At 37.8% G+C, this 27,713-nt stretch overlaps 2 protein-coding genes across 2 annotated transcripts in view; one reads left to right on the top strand and one right to left on the bottom strand.

Annotated features, from left to right (window-relative positions):
• Window positions 1–27,713, top strand: part of LOC128999116 (flotillin-2) — a 344,453-nt gene that overhangs the window by 2,905 nt on the left and 313,835 nt on the right. The window lies entirely within an intron of this gene.
• On the bottom strand, window positions 1,110–27,256 carry LOC128999115 (glucose dehydrogenase [FAD, quinone]-like). The gene is made up of 5 exons (XM_054425476.1): window positions 27,178–27,256; window positions 4,947–5,160; window positions 4,439–4,580; window positions 2,958–3,313; window positions 1,110–2,550 (listed from the first exon to the last, which is right to left on the bottom strand). Exons 2-5 carry the CDS (start codon window positions 5,157–5,159, stop codon window positions 1,408–1,410), a joined length of 1,854 nt encoding a protein of 617 aa, XP_054281451.1. The 5' UTR covers window position 5,160; window positions 27,178–27,256; the 3' UTR covers window positions 1,110–1,407.

The following is a 27,713-nucleotide window of genomic DNA, read 5'->3' as shown; positions in this document are numbered from 1 at the left end:
ACAGTAACCAAAAGGTTTACTTGAAGAGAAAACGAACCTGATGTGTGCATCTGAATGTGTGATAAGTTGAGTGGTAATTTCGTACTTTATAAACAACAACTGCAGCAAATGAGTATTTGTGTTCTGTAAGAGTGTTCATACGCATACAGAATGTACTAAACACAGGCACACACCAAATGGCCTGAAATCTTGTTTAGGACTTAATTATATGTTTTCTTCCCTGCCACATGTTTTGGTTGCTTTTTTGTGCTAACATTTATCAAAATTACATTTAAATAATATGCACTAGTGTATTCTCATAAAAAAGCAGATTAACACTAATACCAAAACCCCACCTAGGCTGACGTTAACCGAAACCCCCGGTCTGTGAGACCCCATTTGAAAAATAATGGACCCCGCTTAGAAACACACAAACCGAAACCCTCGGTCTGTGAGACCTCGCTTTAAAATACACTAACGCTGGACTTCTGAGACGGACATGTTATGAACAGACGACCTGTCAAGGTCACGGCACCCATGCAAAATGAACAAATGATATATCAATAGGTAGGGGAGGAAAAGGGGGAAGGTATTGGGGGAATGGAATCTACCGAGTAAACAGTGTTGCCAACATGTGTTTTTGAAAATTCCCGTGGGCCTGTCAGACCGGGGTTTCGGTATTAGTGTTAATACCTACTATGGAAACTGTTCTATGCTTTTGAGTTAACAATTTAAAGTATAATCAGCTGATTTTATAGTTACGGTAGCTAAAACATTGATACCATTGTTGAGCATTTAACTTTTTAACTGAATATGTAACAATATTAAATAACTTCTTGATCAGCATCGTCAGTGTTATTAAATTACCTAAAAGTACAAAAAATATGTCAAATAACACTTGTAATAATATATTAATCGTTTTGTGAGTAAACAGTTTAAGTATAAAATATATTATTACAAGTGCAATTTGACATATTTTTTGTACTTTCAGGTAACAATATTTATACAAATGAGTCTAATTTTGGCTTTTTAGGGTGATTATTGATTAATTACTGATCTTTAATTTTTAATGAAAAGCAGAGTTGTAACAGTAATACTAATTTCAACAATCGTTTCCTCAATAATACAGTTTCAAAGGTTTTCTTGTCAAAAACAAATGCTAACAATAATTTACATATTAAAAACACTAAACGTTTACTGAAATGTGAGTAATAAATATTAGCCTAGATCTAAAACAATATTTGACTAAGCTATTTTCTAAATAGGATATTCATACGTCATATTACTAAAAAGATTGACTTAAAGCTAATAATATTAATAATAACACAGCCTCTTGACTACTAAATCAAGGATCCTAACTTATGTGGCAATTTAGTTTAACGTATCACTTGCTCAGAGTATTCAGAAGAGTTTGTCTCGTATCACATGTCATTTAAGGGTGGAGAATCCCCAGTCTTGTTTGATGAGGTCGGCCCCTTTCTCACCTATCATGATGGTCGGGGAGTTGGTGTGAGCTGCGGGAATCTTGGGCATCACGGAGGCATCAATTACTCTTAGACCTCGGATACCCTGAACTCTGAGTCTGGGGTCCACCACAGCTGTAGGGTCCCCAATAGGCCCCATCTTGCATGTACACGACTGGTGGTATATAGTGAAGGAAAAGTGTCTAGCGTGGCACTTCCAGTAGTCATCCGAGTCAAACTTGAACTGTCTGCATCCGGGGATGACTGACTTGAGTAGACGTGCGTTGTACTTCTTGAACGCTCTTGTCTTGGCTAGTTCCTGTGACTTCCTCACTCCTGCGACCAATACATCGAGGTCAGCAGGATCAGTGAAGTAGCCCATGTCTATGACTGGACTGTGGAATGGATTCTTTGAACGCAGCTTGACAGACCCTTTACTACCGGGGCGAAGCACCATCGGGAAGATCATGAAGCCGTCCATTTTCTCCGTGCTTCTGTACATAGAGTTGTATATAGTGTCTGATATGCCAAAGTTTTTCTTGAGTGTCGGCTCTGCAGAGAGTGTCCCGGCAATGAAGAGTAGTTCTAGGTCTGGATAACCGTCAGGATTGCCGGGGTCTTGCAGGTCGTAGAAGCCGATGGCCTCAGTACCTCCTGGGATGGAAGGCCAGCCTTTGTGGTAGTTGATAAAGTTGTTGACAGTTCTAGGGTTTTCAAGAACTCTGTCCACCTTTATACTCACAGAGTCATTTACCAAGAAGGTTAGCCCACCCAAAGCTACGTGGTCTTGCAAGTTTTCTCCCACAGGTAGATCCTGTATCACAGGGATGTCAAAGGTCTGCAGATGTTTCCTAGGCCCTACTCCAGACAACATCAGGAGTTGTGGAGAATTGATTGCACCAGCACTGAGAACAACTTCCTTACGAGCTCGAACAAAGTATTTGCGGCCGTTCTTGACAAATTCGACTCCGTAGGCTTGTTTTGTCGTGGGATCTATGAGTACTTTGGTCACTTGAGTATTCTTTGTTACAAAAAGGTTTTTACGGTTGTTGATGGGGTGTAAAAATGCTCGTGATGTGCTCCATCGTGTTCCATTTTTCATACTTGCCTGAAACAGATCACAAAATGTTATATCATACAATATATTTGTGGACAAAATCTACAACAAATTTTGTTTTGAGTGTTTAATACTGTATAACCTTAACATGTTTTCAAACAAGCTTCTACTAACTATCAAGAACACAATTTTTACACACCCTTGTTCATGCATTGTTTGTTTTTTCAAACTAAATTTCCCAAAAGCTGTATTCTGTATTGTAGTAGTACTGTATTCTTAAAAAAATTTTTAGGTTTGACCATTATATAGCGACCCATAAAAAAAAATTGGCTGTTAAAAATAGAGTGAATTTCATGAAGGCTCATCCTGAGTTTTAAAAAATTAGAGAGAAATTGTTTGATGGCAAAAAAAGACAAATGTTAAAGTAAGTAAGCGTTTTACCCGATTTTATTCAATACCTGATGATAAGCAAAGCCAGACTGCACAGCTCCGTTGTAGTCTACGTATCGCTGTCCAGTCTCTAGACCAGCTTGTACGAAGGCTTGGCCGAGGGGAGAACGGAAGGGAGGGTTGCTGACAGTGAGAGGACCTCCGCGGTGATGATAAACTGTGTCTTCCATCATATCTGGGATGACGATGTCCTCTGACTTTTTGAAGTACGGAAGGACTTCGTTGTAGCTCCATCCCTTGTTGCCGATGGCCGCCCAGTGGTCGTAGTCTCGACGGTTGCCTCTGGTGAAGATCATGTAGTTTAGTACACTGCTGCCTCCCATCACCTTGCCTCGAGGGATTTTACACCGATGTTTGTCCATCGCTAAAACATACAACTTTGATAACATCTAAATATTTAGTGAGATAATCTTTGGCAGCTGGTGAAAAATCAAAAGATTTATATGTTTTTGCTTTACTTCACAAACAACACTAAACCAAACCAACTTTAATAATAAATATAGTTAACCCTCATCAATCTTAAAAAAATCAGGAGTTGTGATATAAAAAAATTATAGTGTGTGTAGCCTACATAATAGTGTGTATAAAACTAAAAACTAAGTTAAATTAATTATAAGTGTTTACATTGTTACTGGTAGCAAACATAGAATATTACAGTATATAAACGGTGGATGTTACATTAAACAAAATATGGTATCATGATACAAAAAAAGGGTTTTTAATAAGCTTTATCCCAATAGAGGTGATTATTTTTTTAACTTGTCTGCGTGCATCCAAGAGACATTTAGATTAGTGAATGCTTGGATTGTGAAGATTTAAATTTAAGAGGAGGCTTAAATTTACATAGTTAGTTTAAAAATATTACTTATCCAAAATTTCAAACTGTATTACTTGTTTGTATTTACAATTCATAATTACTTTTGACTTTAAATAATTTTTCACGCAATTTTGTTTTTCTATGAAGTCATAAAATAATTACCGGTACAAATATAAGTTAATCCTATCTTCATGTTTACCTGTTCGATTTGACTGGAGTAGTCCTCACCAAATATGTTTTAGTAATTAACTAGGGCTGGGCATTAGGAAATGAAGGGTGTGCCCCAAAACACTTTCACTTAATTTATGGAGCTAACAATTCTCTTAATGTGCTCAGTTTTTGAAACAATTAACACTTTGAAAGTATTTGTTTCTTGCAAGTACTCCAGGAAAAATATTTATTGGGTCTACAATGTATAAAATATATATAAAGTTACATAGCTCCTCTTGCATAATGTTTCCCTTTACATTTAATAGTTGTTATTTTTGTAAAAAAATATCAAAAATAAAAATAAAACTGGAAAAATATTGGAACAGACAAAGTGATGTTACCAGGCAATTAATTAAAATCAGATTTAAATTGATTGTAGTGTTAAAAGGTAAGTTACATTTTACTTCAACAAATTGAGATCAGTTTTCTATAGTGACTGGCAGTTGAGATGAAATGACTTACCGAGGCAGTATGAGTTGGAGGAAATAGTGGTATACTTCCAGTTGGCATCAGAAAATTGTAAAAGGTTAGCAACGATGGGAATATCCATCAAGTAGTTCTCCTCCATTCCAGCCTCTATAAGAAGAACTTTCCAGTCGGGGTTCTGGGGAAAAATATAGAAATTCACATAAAGTAAATTAACTTACAAGTAAATTATATTAACTAGCCGTACACACTGAAGGATTTTACCACGACAGTAATATTACTTTGAGCGGCTGACTACATCAGCTATGAGTTAATATGAGAATTAATTTTAAGAAATATAACTCTTCAAAGTTCATTAAGTTTTGTAGAGAATACCTTCAATGATTCAAGATTTGAGATTAACGGATGTCAGTTATGTGGTGTTTACTACTCTACATAACACTGATCACAACCACTAATAATCGTGCTCTCCTACACACCACACTTGGCTCAGGCAATTTTTTATCTCTGTTAAAGGCATACTAGCCATATTATTTTCTGTTACCTCAGTCAGTCTGTTGGCGACAACACACCCAGCTGATCCTGCGCCTACTATGATGAAGTCGTACTCCTTGAGGAAGGTATTGTAGTCTCGAGGCTCCTTGTTGCTATGTTGGATCCCCTCACCCAGGAACTTGAGTAGTCCTGCTAAACTCTGACAGTTCACCTCCAGAACTACCCAGGAGCAGAAATACACTACACTCCAGACCACCCTCATCCTGAGACAAACAGTACATAACACTAGAAGCTAACTGACATAACCAAATCTATCACAGGCGTAGTCTGTAGCTGTGCATTTCTTATGAAATCGTATGGTGGGATATCACAAATGGTGCATACACTTTTTAACTGTAAATTTTACAGTGTTGGGGGCTGTGCAGTATTGTTTGGAGTTCAAAGGACTGTAACATACTAAATTTCAATCAAAGTCGTTAGAGGAGATTTTGTGAAAATCAGATTTCCCGTTATTTTATCGGGTTTTTGTGGTGTGACAACAGGACAAAATTTGACTCAGTCGAGCTTGGGTCTGCAGGGGCAGCTATGCCGATAGTTTCGGGGGTACGACAATAGGACTGAGGGAAATTTCCCTCGCCGCATCAGTTTCTTCCCGTTTCCCCGTGACCAGCTCCATTCTCCCTACTCACACACACAGTCAAGAGAACTGATCACCTAATGGAGTTGTTCACAGTAGTGCTGCATCGTGTTTTCGAAAAGATCAAACTTAACTACGCGGCATAATGTTTCAGATCAAGACCAAAATGTCCACCATTGAAAATTAACATTAAAAAAGTTTTAGGTTTAACATTTAAAGCAAACAGCGGTGGAATAGTAGCCACATACCAAATTCAAAATCTGATCACACTTGCAGTCTGTAGCTCTGTAGATATCCACACATCACTTCAAAAGCCACCTTTTTTTATTCAAGGGGGCGAAAATCGGATATTTACATTCCAAAAGTCAAACTAAAAAATTAGACTAGTTACATTTTATTATATAGCCTACTTGTTTATTAATCAGTTTTATTTCAAGCTTCCATTAGTCCATTTTTGCTTGCTAGAACCATAGTTGAAGTGGAAGGGACTAGGTTCATAAGGTTCAAGATGTTTTGTGTGAGAGTATCTATTGAAAAGTAAATATGGGGTTGTTCAACAAACATTTTGACTTCTGTACACAGAGGTGCCCATCCCCCCCAAACCCAGAGGCGCAACCCCCCCCCCCCCAAGCCAAAGGAGTAGTTCTCCCCCCCCCAATTTATGCTGCCGTCTATTTAAACCTACCCTCACCCCACCAATTTATCTGACAATTTTCCCTTTACCTCATAAAACGATCATTCCAATTTAGTATTTAGTAAACTTGAGGTAAAGAAAAACAAACTTGCTGATAACAAAATTTAAATGTTTAATAGGAAACGAACAACATTTAACAATACTTCATTAGGTATATCTAACTAATGGACGAATTAGAAGTGTTTCAATTTACATTTCAGAATCTCTATTGTCAGCTAACATGTGTTCAGTATTGCAATAGACAACGTCTTCAAAACTTACAACAATATACTAGGTGAATTCTACTCCAACACAGTATTGTAACTGTACAATATATTAGGTGGCGTTAAATTTTACAGAGAAAGAATCTCAGAGAAGAATTTTAAGAAATCAAACCGCTTTAAAAATGCATTAATAATACTTTGGCAAAGTTTTTTTTTTCAAAATTATAGGCAGTCATTAAATAAGACAGACTTGTTGCTCGCCACTCCCTGGCTCTACAAACACCGCCACTCCAAACAACACACTCCAAAAACTCGATTTTACTCTACAAAAATCGCCAGGCAAAATACCCACAAAAGGTTTTTGTGACGAAGTAATCTTATAATTAATTTTGATAGCCCCAGGATTGCCTTTTATGACTAATAATGGTAGAAACGCATCTTGTCAGACAATCTGTTTATACACAAAACACGAAACGATAACAGATAGGCCTATCAATTCACGTGAGTATATTGCCGCGGGCAGGACTGGAAGTAAACTGAATCAGGTTATGACGGAAAGACGTGGTCTCTGGATTGTCGTCTGTGTTATCAAAAGCTGATATTGGACTAGTTGTAGTGACGGAGGAGAGTGTTGAAAATATAATGGGATTCATAATTGAGTTTTCCATTTAAAATTATTGAAAATAATAACCAATTTATCTGCTGGATATAAATTATGGTCTCGAAATTCTATACAGTAGTGCACTAAAGGAAATTTATTAAATACTTTGAGGAGTTTGAAATATATAAATACATAAAACTAGGGACAGCGCAAAAGTTTTGAGTGAAAGTGAAAACACTCAATTAATTATGAATCCCATTATACTTTTAACACTCTTCTCAGTCACTGCAATAGTCCTATATCAGCTGGTGACAATGCAGACGACAATCCAGAGACCACGTCTGCCCGTCATAACCTGAACCTGATTCAGTTTACTTCCAGTTCTGACGACGGCAATATATACGCGTGAATTGATAGGCCTATCTGTAATCGATTCGTGTTTTGTGTGGTGGAGGTAAAGAACCACCAAAACATATGTAGCAAATAAAATTCGACACTGACACTGGTATATTAAGGATTGTCTGACAAGGTGCGTTTTTACCATTCTTAGAAGCAAATCTTAATTACGAATGGCAAAATGTTGTTGGTGTTGATAGTGAGCTACTTAGAAACATTTTTTCGGGCTGCTTATACAACATTTTTCATTCATTATGACAGCTAGCAAAAAACATCCCCCCCAAAATCCCCTCAAAAAAGTCCCCCCCAAAAATTCCTGTGGCGCAAACGCGCCACAGTACCCCCCCTCTGGGCACCCCTGTCTGTACATGTTCAACATGTTAGACAAGGCCTATTGTAAACAACTTATGGCCGAAATAAATCTTGAAACTACATCAATTACAATTATGGTGTCTATTAGAGGCGGTATTTTAAAGCCACCTGAATTAGCTAAAACGTCCAATTCCATTATGAAGCAAAAAAAGTGTTAAAGGAATTATATTTATTAGTTTAAACTTGTTCCAAACAATTTTCTTTTACTTCTTAAACAATCCTTGTCATCAAACTCTTTTCGTGACTATCATTTTGTTCTTCTATGCCGTGGTTTTGGCTTCTATGGAGTGAGGGGAGGATACATACTACAATTTAAAGTGCTATAGAATGTGTTGCCTTGTATTAATTCTTCCGTATTAGCTAAACAATGCATTGTAAATACAGATTTTTATATTTAGAAAACTTCTTTTGTAGTATGTTATCACGAAATGAACACAAAGGTTGTGTGTATGTTCCTACAAGTTAGCGATACAACACGGCACCCACAGCTGTGCGAACTGTGTGCAGGCTGGAGCTCTTGCTTTGTTAACAATCATGCTAATTGTATCACTAAGTATTTAGTATGGTTTGCGGTCTCTTCCTATAGTCAGTAACCCGTATTTTAGACGTAACTGTTTTAAAATTAATTTGGCGTCTGGATATAGATGGACTATTCAAATCTTTATCTTTGGGTTGCTACATAAAGCCGGTTTCAATACAAATGTTGCGAAACAATCAAAGCTCAACATTAGACTAAAACAGTTGTACATTGTGAACGAAATTTTAAAAATAGCTTATTCCCTATTTGGGAAACTCGCTAAAATGATATTATTTTATTTATAGGGATTTAATGTAAACAAACCCGAAAAGAGAATTTTTATAACTAAATTTTGAGCCATAATTAAGAATGATTTGACGATTTTCGTATGGATAAGGAATTACCACGAACCTTTTCGATTTCCGTGTTTTGGTTTTGATTTAATCTCCCACAAGACATAGGATATGCGTGACATATGATTTGTTCTCCAGATATGTTTCCTATTTGACCAACGCAATTCATTAAAAATATATCTTTATCCAATTTGTAATCTCTATTTAATGGTATTGAAAATATATTTTTAGAATTTCAACGGTTTCACACGCAGTTTTAATTATGTATCACAGTCACAGATTGGGGGATAATTCTCTATTAGCAGCCGTACGCTGGTATCTGCTTACTAAATAAATTCTAGATCATGCTAAGGGATTTTGGATACTTTGAACGATGAGCGAACACGCAGAGCATATCTTTAGTCAGTTCACAAAATTTAGGCGGTTTAAGAGGAAGGTTTCTGGGCCCCCACCACTTTTTTTAGCGTAATGTATAGGGTATCACCTACATCAGCTGATCAGCTGTCGACTGCTGTTTCCAAGTTAGGGTGAAGGGGAAGGAAGGCAACGCTTGTTTGAACAGAGTAAAAAAACATGATTGAAATATTATATATATTACCAAATTTTTACCGATGGGAATTTGGCAATGATTATTTCTAGTGAATTAGAACTTTTCAGGAGGTTTCCCGTTTTTAAAAATGTCGTCCAAACAGTCCTATGAAGTATATTTAAACCCAATTATTTATACTAATTTTTTTAACACGAGGAGTTAAGGATGAAGTGTATCCACAGAGATGTTATTCCATCAGTTAGTTTTATAATAGATACAGGCCCCATGGGTTTGAAGTTGGAAGTAAATAACAATTTCCCATGCATGCATGTTGATAAACCAGTTTAAACATACATTCTTTAGCGGCTCTTCGCTGTCAATAGAGCTGCTTGTGTCGTTGCTCTGTCAAACCACCAGAAGCTAGAGATAACAACTGGAAATTAGTTTTGGGGAATTTGTTTTGAAACAAAAAGTAGGGATATTACCCATATTATTTCATTTTGTAGTAATTTCAAATATTTTTCCCAAGGTCGCGTATTGGTGGCCTTGTATATTTCCTTTTTTCTAACTCCATTAGTCTGTCGTGGTGTAAGAATGTTCCAACTCGCAACCTTCATTTCCTCCCTTTAATGGACGATGGTTGTTAATATAGACGAAATATATTGAAACATGAATATCATGTATTAGAGTTGTGAAGAACACTACAATTATCACTTATGAGTGTTCTATGTTTACTCAGTGAATGGTTGAAACAAATGTTTTCCCGATCTAACGTGTAGTTATAACCGAATCTAAATGGAAAACTTGTATCTAGTATGATTTTTATCGATACCAAATTATATGTTTATCCCCTCAATTAATTTTACAATCAATATAAAATCTTTTCGGATTTTGGTAAACAACCCTAATATCTTAATGTGGATGTAACAACTATGACTGTTGGCTCAGGGAACCCCTGTTGCTTGACCCCGACCGCTTCAGTTTAGCTGAATCATGTTGGCATTATGAGACTGAAGACACGTCGACTACTAAATGGTAAATGATTCCTCCAAGTTGCGCCAGACTTGGGTTTGTCCTTGGTTCAAAAAGACCCTTAAATGCGTCGATGCGAACATGTTGGCACTTTCGCTCTGTTGCAACTGTTGATGCAGCCACGGCGGTGTGTTGTTATAGGGTGTGGAATAACGGACGTTATAAAATAAAGTTCGGCGAAGGTTTGGCCGATAATTGTTTAAGGGAGGTTTAATAAGGACTTAGAATAACGGATGCTGAAAAGAAGGGGTTGGCACACGCTCAAAAGGAGGGTTTGGTGAAGGTATTGGTGACAGTTGTTTATGGAGGTTTAGTGGGGGTTTAGAATAACGGACGATAAAAAGGAGGGTTTGGTGAAGGTTTGGATGACTGGTGTTTAAAAACGGAGGTTTTATGAGGGGTTTATAATAGAGTAATGGATGCTCAAAAGAAGGTTTTTTGGTGAAGAGGTGACTAATCCATTTGGTAATGTGTTTGTTGGTAAACGATTTGGCGAAGTTCTAGTAAAATGTGTGTTTAATGATGTTTTGGGAAGCCATACAAATAGGGAGACTCGAATGATTATAGAGATATTGGCGTACACTGTGTGTTTGGCTAAGGTTTTGAAGTTAGGTGTACAGAAAGCGTTTGGTGAAATTGTGGCAGAGGGTGTGTCGAATTGTTTTATTAATCTGTATGTGTACCAAATGAATTTTAATGGAAATAGCTGTCTAAGGAGGTTGTGATTATGATCTTTGACTACACATTGGATCTAAACCTGTCTAGTTTTACGCATGTGGTACAGTTCGGCCTAAGTTTCTGTGCGCACGGCCGAATCCGGTCGTGTCTAGGCGAGGGGGTTGGCGGGGGTGGGGGGGGGGGTTGGCGGGGGTACTTTTGTGACTCACCCCTACCCCCCAGCACTGCTAATAAACCGGAACCCGTATGTTTTGTTTTTGTTCCATTGTTCGGCTAGTAGCGACCCGTCCGTGCGCACTGAAGTTTTGGCCAAACTAAACTGTCGGTTTGAAATATTCTCCGCGATACGTATTAAATCCCGCCTTTTTTGTTCATTTGTATGCTTTTATCCAATCTAAATATTTATTTCATAAGAAAGCCAACTTTCGTCTCTATTTAGTTTTTTTTGTATTTAGTTAAACTCATCTCAGTCTCTGCACGAAAAAGTCTGTGGAAAAAAACTGTAATATTTATTGATTTAATTTGAATTTGAGACATGAAAATAGGTTGTGGTTTTTATCTCGCTTCCCACCGACATCTTAACTATCGGACACCAGAACAGCAACAGATCTCGGCTCGTTAGCTGGATGATAGCTACATTTGGACTTCTGCTGTCTCGTCCCAGTCAACAGTCGCCTTCTCGCTTCTCATATCACCTTGCGTCGATTTAGTGTCCTACTCGAAGTAAATATAAATGAATGGAGTGAGTTTCTTACACGAAAGGTCTTCAATGACCTACGACTTGACCAAGCTCATGAGTTTTAGGGATTTCAGAGTCAAAAGTGTGTTATATTACTGGTATTTTATCTACTGACCTATCTGAACTGTCCTCCTAAAAAATATTGGTTTAGGCGAACGTGTAGTTTTATGTTATGAGCTAGAGAAAAATTCTCAATTAAAAATGTAGTTTTGTGAACAATCAATCATGATATCTAAGTCCTACTCTATACCACTGTATTGCTCCACAGTCCTTTAATTTCTAAGACCTATCAATCACTAATCGCTCACATTGTTGCGAACACATGGTCCTATGTATTTATTGTTGTATTCCTTATCCGAGTTACGCCGTATAGGTCAAACACGTATTATCACATCTTGTCATCGTATTTTATGTGTACTTTATAACGTAAAAATGTCTTTTGCTCGAATACATGAATAATTTGTACACCAAATAGAATTATTTATTCATGTACCCAAATAAATAAATTATTGACTATAATGTTGTCTATGTATATTCAAAATAGTAGTCAACTATTGATTTAATTTGCTTGCTGTAATAACCGCTTATTTTTATTTATTGCTGAACCATGGTATTAAAGAGATGTTTATTTTTATTCTGTGGCTCAAATAAGTTAGCTAAACTTTTCCCGGTGTGTTAAGGCCTACTAGAATTTACATCACACCATACAACTGTAATACCGACTAAGATTCAATGAGTGTTATATCAGCGTAGGTACAATCTTTTAGAGTTACGCCGTTATACATTATAGGTTAAATCTGGGTCTGGGACTGTGGCGTTGTCCTGTAATCCACATCCAGCTACTTGGAAGTCACGAATTGTGGATATTTATAGGCATGCACTGTGGATGCGATACTCCCTGGTGTGGATTAACGTCCGCACGGGTTTAGTACTACGTCTATCCGCAGTACTATTCTTATAATTAGACCAATTCGTATAAATCAATGGCAAAAATGTGGTTTGGATTCCACTATATACTGCAGGTCCCTTAGTTGCCATTAGCTGTATGGGCTATTAATTAACAGTTGTGTCTAAGTAATATGACGGCCTTAGTCACTAACAAGACTACAAGATCGCGCCACCCATCCTACACTTATCTCCGTTCATACTTGGCTTAAAATACCTACTTTGTATGGTCGCCATTTCATTGAAAAGTATAAAGTACGAGCATCTCTCCGTTCTGTAGGCTGAACTAGGCTCAAATATGATTGTTTCATCAAGACTGAGGACGACAGAGGGCCACTCCTACATCGAGGAGGCCGCAGACTATGGTCCTCACCTACTTTCAACTTATCTCTTATCCGTCCGTCCTGTTGAGTAATGATACACACGGATAAGCCACAACTCCGCTATCACGTCTGCACGTGCACGAGTCGTTTTTACAATATTTAAACCAACGAGCAATAAGATTCAAAATTGTTGAAAAATCCATTTATAAAAAATTATAGGTCCACCTAGGAAACCAAACTATTTGTATTCGTAATCGAGGGTTTGTTATTGTTTATGTAATTATCATAACGTTTATCTTGTTTTATGATTGACGTTTTCGTTGTTTCATAATTCCGATTGTTTTGTGTTGAATAGGTTTGCGTAATAAGAATAATAATAGTATTCCTTCGGATCTAAACGTGGGATACTTTATGGACTGGCAATTCATGGGTAAAAAGTGAATCTAGAAATTAAAATTACAATCAGATGATTGGTATGGTAAATGTAACATCTGAAAGAGCCGGAAGAGCTTACGGGTGAAGAAAGATTATGGTTTGACTCAACTTTGCGAGAAATTGTTTCAACCACGTGAGAAGAAGGGGAAAGTGGCGTGCGATCTGTGCCATTCTGTTCCGGAGATCAGCCAGAGGCAGGAGCAAATCGTCAACAAGCCATCAACAACTGGATCCGCGTACCAGTCCCTAAGTTCCTAGAATTGTTACATAATGATGTTGAGTCGATACATGCTTAGTGAGTAAACCTACTTCACAGTGGTTGGTTGGCGGTTCTACTGTAATTATGATCATTGGGTATTCATCAACTTAGCTTTAACATATATTCTTGTGTGGTACCATTATGTACTTTCTTGATGGGGGGCAAGGTGGTCTAATATTAGAGCGCGAGACATCAGCCCTTGAGGTCCCGGGTTCAGTTACCTCCCGCTATCTCCGCGTCCCGCCACCTCCGTGTACCGCTACCTCCGAATTTCAGAGTGACCCCTATAATCCTCGGTTACTTCCTGCGTTAAGACTTTCCGTCCAAACCTAACCTAACTTAACTTAACTTAACCTAACCTAACCCACGGGTTAAATTTTCATTAAATCTTCCATCCACGGGGCTTCGTAGCCGTGGATGCAATGACAGCTAACAACGCAGGCAGTGACGGGATTATAAAGGTCACTCAAGAATTCGGAGATGGCGGGACAGATTTGGGTTCGGAGATGGCGGAACGCGGAGATAGTGGAAGCACACGCCGGGTTCTAATGCCGCCAAATCACCAATGGATTTTATCTTAGTGATAATGCCGCAACCTCTAGGTCTAGCCTGAACATGTGAAATACAATCCCGGGTCCGAGCATAGCGTACTAGGGAAAAATACTTTCTTGATCCTAGGACTATGTAGGCAATGTGTGTAGTGGATTTCAATCTTCTTGTACTAGGTGATATCAGAATTCCCAGTTCCTGAAATATCGGTCGGCAAGTACCTCTACATTGGCCCTCGGTTATATTTCCTTTTGTTTAAAAAATGAATTCTTTGGGATTCGTTTGTGTTACCTTAGTGAAATATGTCTTTGAATTGATCTCTGACTTGTTTTAACGCTTACAGTAATTATTATTAGGTACAACATTAACAGAATATCAATTTTGAGGGAGTCAATTTTGATCAACCTCTCTTTCTAATCAGTTTTTGGTTCTCTTCGGTCTGTATTCTGGGTTGCTAAGTCCAAGACACATTCCTTTAATTTTACTTGTTGTAGTAAATTGGAAAACTGGTGGTAGAGTTTACCTAAATAACTACAACATTTTACACGATTATGACTATTCATGAATAGTTTCACATTTAGGATTATTCATAGCAGATAATATTGAATAGTGCCATATAGCCTTTGTACTTGATTTGAGTTGTATGTTAAGTTTTAGCAAGCTCCCTACTGCATGGTAGTTGTAATATTAATTATGGTATTTTTAATATAACCAATGCAATATGTTTAATACAATATTGACAGATCGCCTTTAAAACATTACTATCATTGTCAGTAAGATGACTTGACGATGATATAATAGGCCTACTTAACGATAACATCTGATAACATCGTTAAGCTCGCGAGAGAACTATCAGCCTTCAAAATAACGTTGGTCCATCAAAGATAAGATTAGGATGAAGATGATAAGGATACCTAAGCTTCCCAATGTAGTTTTTATATCCTTAGATATTACCGCGATTCCGGCTTTAAAAATACTTGTTTTCAGAATCAGAACCCCTATTTAAAGATTTACGTTATACAGAACGTCCCGTAAGTAAACGGCAAAACTTGAGGAAATGGTTCTATGGGTCAAAATAAAGAGACAATCATGAATAAAACTTTTTCCAAAATCGCTTTGTTAACCAGATATCCGCCATTTTGTATTGTTTACATAAGCATTTCTATATTTGGAACGTTCCAACTGATCTTGATGAAACTTGGTACCGGTATGTATAGAAGAGACAACTAGGTCAAACTAAAAATTTCAAATTGGCGGGTGCAATTTTTAATTTTAAATTACCACATGAAATCTAATGGTTGATTTTATAAAAAAAAATTAAGATCACTTTAATTTAGCACTAGCTGCTGTACCCGTGCTTCGCAACGGGAAGATGTACTATACCGCCTAATCCAAATTCTTGTTAAATAGGTCGAATTTATAAACAAAGAGCCACAACATTTTTACAGAAAAATTTGACCTACACTGTAATTTTTCTAATGTTTACATTAAAATATATTAATCACACAATTTTCATAACTTATGATTATAGAATCTTTCTTTATTTCTATAATCAATCACATAAATAACCCTACCACATGATTGTGTAAAATATTTTATTTTATTTGTTTGGATCAGCTGTTGGAAATTGTGAAATAAGCATTTAGCAGTTCTGATTGTTTACATTGAAATGTCAACGCAAAGGTAAACAAAGATTGTGAATTTTCTCATGATTCCATGGAGACCAATATTAATTTACTTTTGAAAACATTAACTCAAAACTTTGGACACCCAAGGGGCGTAGCCCGAGAGGAACTCGGGGAAGTTAATAGTCCTATGACATTCCTAGATATGTGGAAAATGTGTGTGCTTAATTTGCGCTGTATCGGTTTAGTATTTTAGTCGTGGCAACCGGACAGATAGACACCATCTCAATTTTATAATAGTATAGATTTAGAATTTCCTACCAAACCACATCAAGTTAAAAAAGATAGCATATAAATTAGCTGAAATATCACAAAACGACAGAATAAGGCTAAGCCAGTCAGGATGCGCCTAATTTCAAAACTAAAATCGTCATATTTCGGCTATATGTTATTTGATCTTTTTGAACTTGATGTAGTTTGATAGTAAGTTTCAAATGCTAAATAAAAGTGTTATAGACAATTTGTTTTCATACAGTCAGCTATTTTTAAGGTAGCCAATGGTTACCAATATTATACATCATTCCACGTATAGTTTTCGTAGGTGCAATGGATTGTCGGGCTGGGCCAATGTCATCGGTTGGCTTTGGTTCAAAGTTAAAGCCTTCACCTACGCTCCTTCCGTAACATTGGTTGACGCATTGTTCAATGTTCAGTCAAGTGTATCTGTATAGCGAGGCTCGTACAACATTGTGTCCGTGGTTGTGCCTAATGTAGATGGAGCGACAGGGTAGTACAGTACAGTATGTCATACTGAAGCTACGTGCGACGTGATCTAAAAATACAGTTGTTGACAAGTAGATACAATAGACGACGTTTGGACACAACAGATTACACATTTCCCGTCTGGCTTATTTTTACGGGGTCAATAAAGGACATCGCCCACCAGGAAAAAGGCACATCCGTTTCTGACTTAAGAGAGGAAATTATTGAGGCATTTTCTCCAGGAATTCAATAAAGGACATCGCCCACCAGCAAAAAAATATCAGTTTTTGATCTAATAGAGGAAATTATTGAGGCATTTTCTCCAGGATTTCAATCAAATGATAAAACCACATTTTACACAATCTTGTGAGTTCGCCTCAATAAAGAAGGATTTCCATCATCATCATATTAAACTGAAAATGACATTTAGTTGGAATTTCGGACAAAGGCTTGATCAGTTTTGTTCTTAGTTCATAGTCTGAACTAAGAACTAATGCTCGGTGCTTTTGCTCTGTATGAATCTTTTCTTATGAGAAATGCCAATGGCCATGCCGGGAAAAGAGGGGAGTTGTTACCAACCTTGTCGTTGTGTATTTGCTAGTCAAAAAAGTTAATTTTAGGTCACAATCGTAATTTTGATGAACAAACTTGGAAAAATGGTTATAAAAAACTCTTCCCCTTGCACAGTGCTGCTGTCAATAACACCTTGTCCAATCTCCACAACAACTGTTCCCTTCGCACAGTGCTGCTCTCACCTTATACAACGATTGTAAAAAATTAAAATGTTCCGATTTCTCAAATCGGTCGTCAATTGTATGAAGCAGTGTTTTTCTACCAGCTTCTTACAATGCACCTTTGACCCCATATGTAAGTTCCAACTGCTCTTCATTTACATGAGTCTCGGGCTGGGCGGTTCACCTTGGAACTCCTTATACGTGACACGCGCAAGCCTCGACAATGCCATTATTTTATAAGCCTTTGTTTATATTATGCGGATATGAATTTTGCAGGTCCATCCATCCTCAAGTTTTTCAATGATTTCCACCATTCTTGATCAGTTTTGTCACTTTCTCTCTCTAGGGGTACGACTGTTTTACTCTACAGAGCGGCGTTTTTGTCCTCAGGTAGAGGGTTCAAATTCTACCAATCACCAATACTGTTTTGCTATCTGGCACGATAAGTCGTACGATAATTAAAGTTAATATTTACAGCCGTTTTTATGGATACAAAACCCACGCTACGTTTAGTTACTTTCTTGGCCCAACCTTGATAATTTAATACGTATATTTATTGCTATATCTTATTTCCTCATATGTGAGTAGGTAGGATTAACATGCCTATTGCGCATTATTTATTTTTTATGGCATGAGCGTCTTATCCTTACTTTTTTCATTTCATTTCATTTTTACTATATCCATGTCTGTGAGCAGGTCTCCTTTCAGGTTCTGAACTTTTGATGCACGTGATATAAAGTGTAAGGGCTAAAAATTACAGATTTTTTTATTTGGGATCTGGATTCATAGAAAAGATTCGTTGGTAAAAAAGGACAATCGAAGTAGAAATATTAAGGGACTACCTCAAAAGATAAATAGTTGGCGGGATAACATACAACAAGGTCATGAATGTAAATGTAAATGATATGCAGATATAAACCTTGAGGGCCATTGTTTCTGGAATTGTAAACTAAATTCGCCAACAATGTTCAAAAGGATCTCTTGTTATTGTTAATTTTCTTTTTTTATATTTTTTAACTATTTAATGGATTGTCATGAAAATTCAACATAACACGTTTCTTAACGAACAAATTACATACAGTATCAGGAAACCAGAATCCAATTGAAATTAACACAATACCCACGCTTGTAGGACTTTTAAGTAGTTTGATAAATCTTTATCATTCAAATTCGAAGTCAGCAAGTGTGACATATTTAATAATACGTTTAGAAGACAGTTAATCTATTTATTTGTAGTGTATTAGGTTTTAAGATTAATTTAGTAGTCAGCAAAAGAGGATATTTAAGTATAAATTAAACTGGGATATGATCCATGTGGTATATAATTTTAAAATATTGCATTTTTTTGTTTATTTTTTGCTTAGAGAAGCCATGATTATTTATATCTAACAAACGATTAAGTTGTTTAACTAACAAAAACTGTTTCCTGCTAGAATTACTAGGTGACGATCCATGACAAAAATGCAGATTATTTAAGTTGACGAGTGAATGGTCCAAAGGTCAAACTTTAGACAATCCGGTGTCGTGATGAATCTGAAGCAAGTGTTGACGGATGTCTTGATCAGTGTCAGCAGTAGCATCATGTCTTGACATCCCACGTGCAAAAACAGACAATTAATTGTCTTCAACAAGAGCCATTAACACTATCCTAATTCTCCTTTGTAATTGTGAAACTCTGTTCTACTCGCTATAAGATGGTGACTGCAACACAACTTCCCACTTTCTTCGATATTCATCGGCAACCACAATCCGTTCTTCAGCAGAAGGCATCGACTTTACAATAGCTAGATAATGCACGAACTAATGCTGTACATACTTCCGGAACAATATTTTATATACTTTGCCTGGATATTTCACAAATACATTAGAGAATGATAAGAATCCTCATTCGCGAAAAATCTCAAGGCCAACTAATCTATTACACTAATTGCTTCACGACAAAACGTGTTCTTTTTGTAGTTTCAGGACCTATAATTTTTTCCAGAAATTATAAATCAGACTTTGGTAGCCAAACAGCTACCAAGTCCGTTCTGAAGTGCTCTCCAGTATATTCACATAGTCTTCTTAATAACTGTCTCTGCCACCACCGATGACACCGTTGATAGCTGGTGATATAATATCAGCAGAAACAACAGTACAAGCAAGTACATCCATATTCACTCGAAAAGCTAAACATTCTGAGTTTAGAGCGAACACCTTACTTTGTCCGTCGAACAGCTTAAATGACGTTCGCCAAGTGTGGACGCAGCCTATAAATACTGTTCAATTTGTTTGTAGGTTATGTGTTTGAGCTTTTAGAATCTTATTTAAATCTGATTCTATCACTAATTTATTGAAACGGTATTTAAAACGCAAAAATCAAAAGGAAATAGATCAGTCCATAGTAATTCGTGTGTTAGTCCGTTTCTAACTCCTTAAATTCGTTATAAATTGTTGAATCAATATTAACATATGCGGCTTAGTGGACCAGCTCAATCCCAAATAACACAACACCACACATGGATGTGAGACAAATCGTAATGCTATGTCCAAGACTCGTCTGGCTAGTGATCGCTTTATAGCCAATTGTCAAAGAACTTGTCAAATAACTTAAACGGTTTGTTGCTGACTATGCTACTGTGGTGTATTTAGTGCGCTCTCTATTTTAGACTTTCGAAGAACCAGTTGGAGTTCGTTTGCAACTTGATAGAGAAGGATCATGAAGTTTTTTTTAACTTAATGCAACCGCATTCCACACCCAATGACAAGACACCACACACTAGCTTGGGCAGGAGAGTACCTACACAACAGTACACAACAAACGCTGGCCACCATCTATCCCGTCTGCTCCCGGGCCACAATATTTATCTATAATGACAACATTTCCATATTGTTTACTATTCATAGCAGTCTCTTTGGTTGATTTAGCACCCAGTTGGATCTTTGACACATACACACATGCTATTACATACACAGTAATCTTTCATTTGACTGGTGTGAATACGGTATGGCGCACGGGTCTATCAGCTACCCGGGTCGGCCTTTATATCACCTCGGCGCGTGACCAACTAGCACCTCCAATACAATTACTATGTTTTTGTCTTTCTCATAATACATCAATGTATATTTAATATACTCGGAACTGTGCGTCTTACGGGGATTGAGGCGTGACTAATCGTAAAGTTGCAGTGGGCGAAGAGCCATGAGCTTCCTGGGGGTGTTCGAAGGCTTTGACCCTTTGGTTGGTTGGACGATGGTGACGTGCTGTTGTACAGGTGCACCCGGGTCGACCTATAACTGAGGGCTTTGCCCCTTTGGTTGGTTGGACGTCGGTGACGTGCTGTTGTACAGGTGCACCCGGGTCGACCTATAACTGAGGGCTTTGCCCCTTTGGTTGGTTGGACGTCGGTGACGTGCTGTTGTACAGGTACACCCGGGTCGACCTATAACTGAGGGCTTTGCCCCTTTGGTTGGTTGGACGTCGGTGACGTGCTGTTGTACAGGTGCACCCGGGTCGACCTATAACTGAGGGCTTTGCCCCTTTGGTTGGTTGGACGTCGGTGACGTGCTGTTGTACAGGTGCACCCGGGTCGACCTATAACTGAGGGCTTTGCCCCTTTGGTTGGTTGGACGTCGGTGACGTGCTGTTGTACAGGTGCACCCGGGTCGACCTATAACTGAGGGCTTTGCCCCTTTGGTTGGTTGGACGATGGTGACGTGCTGTTGTACAGGTGCACCCGGGTCGACCTATAACTGAGGGCTTTGCCCCTTTGGTTGGTTGGACGTCGGTGACGTGCTGTTGTACAGGTGCACCCGGGTCGACCTATAACTGAGGGCTTTGCCCCTTTGGTTGGTTGGACGTCGGTGACGTGCTGTTGTACAGGTGCACCCGGGTCGACCTATAACTGAGGGCTTTGCCCCTTTGGTTGGTTGGACGTCGGTGACGTGCTGTTGTACAGGTACACCCGGGTCGACCTATAACTGAGGGCTTTGCCCCTTTGGTTGGTTGGACGTCGGTGACGTGCTGTTGTACAGGTACACCCGGGTCGACCTATAACTGAGGGCTTTGCCCCTTTGGTTGGTTGGACGATGGTGACGTGCTGTTGTACAGGTACACCCGGGTCGACCTATAACTGAGGGCTTTGCCCCTTTGGTTGGTTGGACGATGGTGACGTGCTGTTGTACAGGTACACCCGGGTCGACCTATAACTGAGGGCTTTGCCCCTTTGGTTGGTTGGACGATGGTGACGTGCTGTTGTACAGGTGCACCCGGGTCGACCTATAACTGAGGGCTTTGCCCCTTTGGTTGGTTGGACGATGGTGACGTGCTGTTGTACAGGTACACCCGGGTCGACCTATAACTGAGGGCTTTGCCCCTTTGGTTGGTTGGACGATGGTGACGTGCTGTTGTACAGGTACACCCGGGTCGACCTATAACTGAGGGCTTTGCCCCTTTGGTTGGTTGGACGATGGTGACGTGCTGTTGTACAGGTGCACCCGGGTCGACCTATAACTGAGGGCTTTGCCCCTTTGGTTGGTTGGACGATGGTGACGTGCTGTTGTACAGGTACACCCGGGTCGACCTATAACTGAGGGCTTTGCCCGAGTGGCGAGTGCGGAGTGCGACAAAGGCAGCTGATTACCGTGAAGGCCTCGCTGTATCTGGAACACTTACCAACACTCTCACCATAACCGTCGGTAGATTCGGCTGCGACTGGGACAAGATCACTATTGTACTGCTAAACGATCGAGGTCTTTGGTTAACCGAGTGTTTAGAAGATTATCATCTGAATCGGAGAAAAATCGGTTGTCTTTGAACAAAAATCTACTAGTAGATTTCGCAAGCAGTTATTGTTTTGAAAAGTAGGTGTTCCCTTGGTTGATATTTCACTGCTGTTGTGAAAATTCACGACATAATGTATTTTTTGAATCGAATAACATTGGTGCCTAATAGATATGACCTCACATTGTATGATGCTCAGATTTTATACGAAATCAGATGGATTTCACTTAGGATTACTTCACTAAATACAGTACACACAAACCAGAACTGAATAGCTTGAAATTATTGTCTATCAACAGCTTTGACCTGCTGATAATAAAATTCAACTACTATACGAGCTGCTAGCTTTTTGAGACTTTCAAATAGCAAATTAAGATCATACCCAACCGAGCGAAACCAATTGAAATAATAATTTCATTTTATTTTAATTTTAATCTTAAATACAGAGGTATCGAAGCAGCCAGTAACATCTTTGTTGACGTGGTTATTTCAATGTAAACGATACTGTGGTCGTTGTAATACACAAATACAGTACCGAGAATTCATTATCTTCATAAATATAATTGCAGACTTGGTGACCATTTAAGCGTTCCTTGGCTTGGTCAACAAATTAGAACATTAAGGGTATTAATGACGCTGTTTTTGACATTTAAAATGCAAGGTGTAGTTATAATAGGCTACATAATGACATATAATTTGCCCCCGTGGATACAGAAACCAAACATGTTAATGTGTGTTTCTCGACAACTATGTCAAGATTAAACCTCAGGGATATCCCTGCAGCATTTACAGATTAGGGATGGAGTGGAAAAACTCTCAGGGAAGACGGACGTCAAGTTCCCATTAGTTTTCATATTTTAACTCTTAACATATTCAACGTTTTGCTTATAAAAGATGATATGATTAGCTCTCAAACCTTTCTTTAGAAATATTGCTTAGTTAAGATGTTATATGACAGCTGTTAATGTTCAATATTAACTACATTATTACAATAAACAAGACACACGGATCTGGATGTACCAAAGCGTCGGGTACGATACGAGCGGCGAGCGGTGAACGGCAAGCGGCAGTGGTGGCTACGATACAAGGGGCACATTTTATAGCTCATCAAATTTCCCCAATTGTAGGAGTCAGTTTAGTCGAAAATGGCAAACTGTGCTTACCTGCAGCAAGACTTATTGCGACTATTCTTGCTATCTAAAAATTGTTCGCCTTTAAAGAAAAACTTTGGTTTTAGAAACAACTTATCCTTTACTTCGTCCCATACTTTTCGGGTGACATGAGTGTTTTAAAAATTCCGTGCTGGTCATTCCACAAACATTCCCTAGACTGCACCTCACGTATCGACCCGTATCGGATGTTTGCTGCTGTTTCTCTGTCATTTTAGGCCGAACTGAAGCATGACTCACCTGAGCGGCGAGCGGCGTTTTCGCGAAAATCGGTTTTGACTTGGAACCATGAGCGGTGCCGCTTATACCGTCGCTCGCCGCTCAGACGTATCGTGGCCACCCTCAACAAAACGCAACTATGAGAATGAGACCCGATGTCAGAGCGGCGCCGCCCATGCCGCTCGCCGCTCGTATCGTACCCGGGGCCAGTGACACTTGAGTAGTTTAGTATAGGAGTTTGTTGGATAACATCCATCTGCCCAGTATCCAGGGTCAAGTTTCACTGTTGCTGCGCCCACAACTACATTACCATTGCGCCAGTTTTCCTCATATTGCTAACCATCCAATCATGCTCTTATTAGTATGTGCATAACCAAGTTAGGGAATCGTTAAATTAATTACTTTCCTATTACATTGTATATTGTGTAGACGAAATTATTTGTTGTTCATATTTTATTGAATAACTGAAATATTACGAGGGGACCCGTGCGCATATTGTGCGGTTTAATAGAGTTCAGAACTTAGTGCAAACCGAATAATGCAACACCCTTTTACCTCTTAAAGATTGTGTTTGTTTTATGTAAAAAACTACTACCTAATAAAAGAAATTATATTTGTTGGTTTTATAAATATACCAGAACGAGTTATCAACTTATCTCAATCAGGTTACGATAATCATCCAAATTTGTTTAGGTCATTTAAAATCCATTTTCATAAACTGTTTCGTCTATTGCCTAAAATCTGATAGTGGTTAAGCATTCAGCTTAAGGATTAACCGTTACGAAATTACAGTTAATATTATAACCCCATTATAGAGATATTAGGCATCACCTGATCTTTGGAACTCTAGAAAAAAATCAAACGCCGGTGGGGCGAAGCCCTAAATTATATTACCTTTTTAGTTACGACCTCAGCGAGATTATAAGCTTTAAAATAACAATACTAACTAATTATTTACTTTCCGTTAAAATGACGCCCTAATCGTAAAAATCGGTTAAGTAGGACGGCCAAAAAAGGGTTAACAAGAAAACTATTATTGTATTGAATACATCACTGAGTGAATGGAGTGAATGGAGTGAGTATGGAACACTTGAACTATTGGAATATAGAGACCTTCAACTGATATGGTAACCAGAATGCTACCAGTTTGTTGTCATGCTAGTTAATCATGCAATTTGTTTAAGATGTACTGCCTAAATAATAGGAAACATTTGTGTTCATTGAATTGGTAAATGTGAAATTCAGGGACTAAATATAAATATAATTCTTGTGTGAAAATGTGGGGTGAATCAAATAATAACACCGTAATATTGATTAAGGGAACGTCCCAGACAGCACACTTTATCCCAGGGACATCCCATAGTAGTCCCATATGTCCTGAGAATGTCTCGGGATATGTGCGCTATCCTTAGGATATCCCGCAAAATCCCGGGACGAGTACGAAATCCACAGGATATCCTACAATATACCGTAATGTCCCGGGATTTGTAAGTTAACCTCAGGATATCCTGTAAAGTCCCGGGATATGTACGAATGCCATAGGATATCCCAGAATGTCCCGGGACATGTACAAAATCCACTGGATATCCTGTAATGTCCCGGTAACAAACTGAAGAAAAAAAAATACTACCACTGATGAAATGTACAGTATATCTAAATTTTAATGTTCAACAAGGCCAATATATAATAATTTGTTTTTTTCACTAGTGCTTTCAGAAACTTGGTTTCCATCTTCAGGCTGTGTTTACACTAGTACAAAAAGTAAATATTTACTTAATAAATTAATTTTAAACAAAGTTAAAACAGATGATTTAAAGGATATTGGAAAAATAAAAAATAATATTAGAAAAATTAATCTTTTGAATTTTGGATATGTTACAGTGTTGTTCTTGATGTAATTATTTTCAGTAATTCCGAATTTATAATTGGGCCGTCTTCATTATTTAACAAATAATTTCGGTCAGTTTTTTTTTTCTAAAAATAAGATTCCCACGCATTAAGAAGTTGAGGTTTTATAATTTATTTTAAAAGTTTAAGGTTTCCCAGATTGAAAATATGTCTTGTTAATACTATGGCTAGCAAGGGTTGACTTTACTTTACTGACATATTACTACCACTGAGTTCAGGAAAACTAGAGTTCTATCATAGTTGTGTGTAATGTGAATTTAATTCTATCTTTAAATTAATAAAACAACAAAAAACTAATTTTAATCATATAACAATCAATTATTACAGTGCTAATCTAATGGTGATAAATAATCTATATTCAAATACCAGTATCCTCTCCAACTACCAGAAAAACAATTCAACTACTTGAGGCCTAAATAGATTAACAGAATCATATATAGCCTAGGCCTATATTGTAGTATCAAAAATATTTTAAGTATTGCGACCATTTTGCAACTGTCGGCTACTCTTTAACCACTTGAAAACACCCTTAACCAACAAGCGCAGATAGCTCAGGAGGTAAGGTAAGAGGCTCACAAAGCGAAGGTACCAGGTTCGAAACCCGTCTGGGCCAAAAACTTTTTTCTCGTTTTTTTCTTCAAAATTTGTGTTTATTAACTATTTAATCAACTTACTAAACTTATAATTAAGCTTTTCATACTAAATCTATATTATTTTGTGTTTTTATGTTCAGGCCCAGACCACACTTTATCCCAGGGACATCCCATAGTAGTCCCATATGTCCTGAGAATGTCCTGAGGACTACCCTGGGATGACCTCGGATGTCCCACGGATATGCATGTGAGCTTATCCGTAGGACATCCCCGGGCGGGGACATTAGGCATTCCTGTGGATATCCTGTGATATCCCAAGTTGACCATAGGACCACTATGGGATATCTTGCATATCCTGTCGCAATATCCGTGGGATGTCCTGAGGAGAAAGTGTGCTGTCTGGGGTTAAAAGAGGTTTAATACAATAGGTTCTTGCTGGTTCTGTATTCTCATTGTATTTCTTGTGAGCGTTAAAAAAACTATTCACTATTGAATATATCATAAAATTGTGGAGAAAGTCAGTAAACGAACAAAACATATTGGTAGCACGTACATTTTCAATATTTTACGGACTACCATCATTTTGTACAAACACTCGTATTACCATTGCCATTTTCAAATTTAAGAGTCATCGTGTCTTTTTTTCAGTTTGCCTCACCAGTGTTGTCCGCATACAATTACGAAGATTTAGATTTAGATAAATAAGTGTTATAATTGATAATTCTGAATAAAATTGAACTTTTACAATTTACAAGGACAACTTCTAATTCATCATATTTTTATGTTTAAGCTAACAGAGCTATTAAAGACTATAAACAATAAATAGCACAAAAATAAACATCATTTATATTCTTGGACTTCCGAAAAATGTTGTAAATTAATTGGGATTTTTTCAGTAGAGGGCTGAAACTATAAAGTTTCCCTTCACGATTAGTTTTGTGATTATTTTTGTTCAGTAAATAGAAACAATCGTGTGAGTAAAGCTACAAACTAACCTAACCTAACCTAGACTGTGGTTATTCCACTGTTGAAATTGTTGCGGCCCTCGTCTGAAAAAGGCCAATTAATTTAGTATTTAACTTATTACTAATGAAATAAATACTGCGCATACACGAGACAAATTAAATCACTAAAATCGTCAACATCTAATTTAAAATGTGATTTTCAAGATGACATAAAGTTGCTCTTCGTGTAAAATATCAAATGTTTATGTTGTTTATTGTTTACAAATGCTAGTTTAAGTTACCTGTTGTTAGGTGAGCAGCTGATGATGGTCAGGTTGCCACTGCACTCACACCCCGGCACCTAACTGATACAGTGATAACCTTCACCCCCCACCCCTCTCACTACGACTGCGCGAACCTCTAGTGCATTGCGCACGCGGCCTTGGACCATTGACTCGCCACGACTTACTCTACGTGATCAAGTTTAGGGCAGTAAAATAATTAATTTGGACCATACGTTTTATACAGGGTATACCGGAACTCAACCAATATTTAGTGTATTGTTCCTGAGTAAGAAACAAATATAAATATAATATAGAAATTGTCCGGATATCCTTAGTTATTCACACAGCCGCCATTTTGTTTTTTCACTTATTATATTTTTAAGTGGTTCAAATTCATACAAAAAAATGGTGGCCATTTAAAACTTACGTAAAATCTATGGTTTTTGAGCTATTTAAGAAACAAAATTTTAAATAGCCGCCATTTTATTTTATGAGTTTGAAAAATTGTCATAACTGTTTTGTGGCCTTTTCTATTTGTCATAAATGTTGTTGCA

Source organism: Macrosteles quadrilineatus, unplaced genomic scaffold (genome assembly GCF_028750875.1).
Source record: "Macrosteles quadrilineatus isolate MER2022 unplaced genomic scaffold, UCM_ALF_1.0 Scaffold_7__1_contigs__length_78375512, whole genome shotgun sequence".
Taxonomy (NCBI): domain Eukaryota; kingdom Metazoa; phylum Arthropoda; class Insecta; order Hemiptera; family Cicadellidae; genus Macrosteles; species Macrosteles quadrilineatus.
The sequence above is the reverse complement of the archived record's forward strand: the minus strand, read 5'-3'. Positions and strand labels throughout refer to the sequence as shown.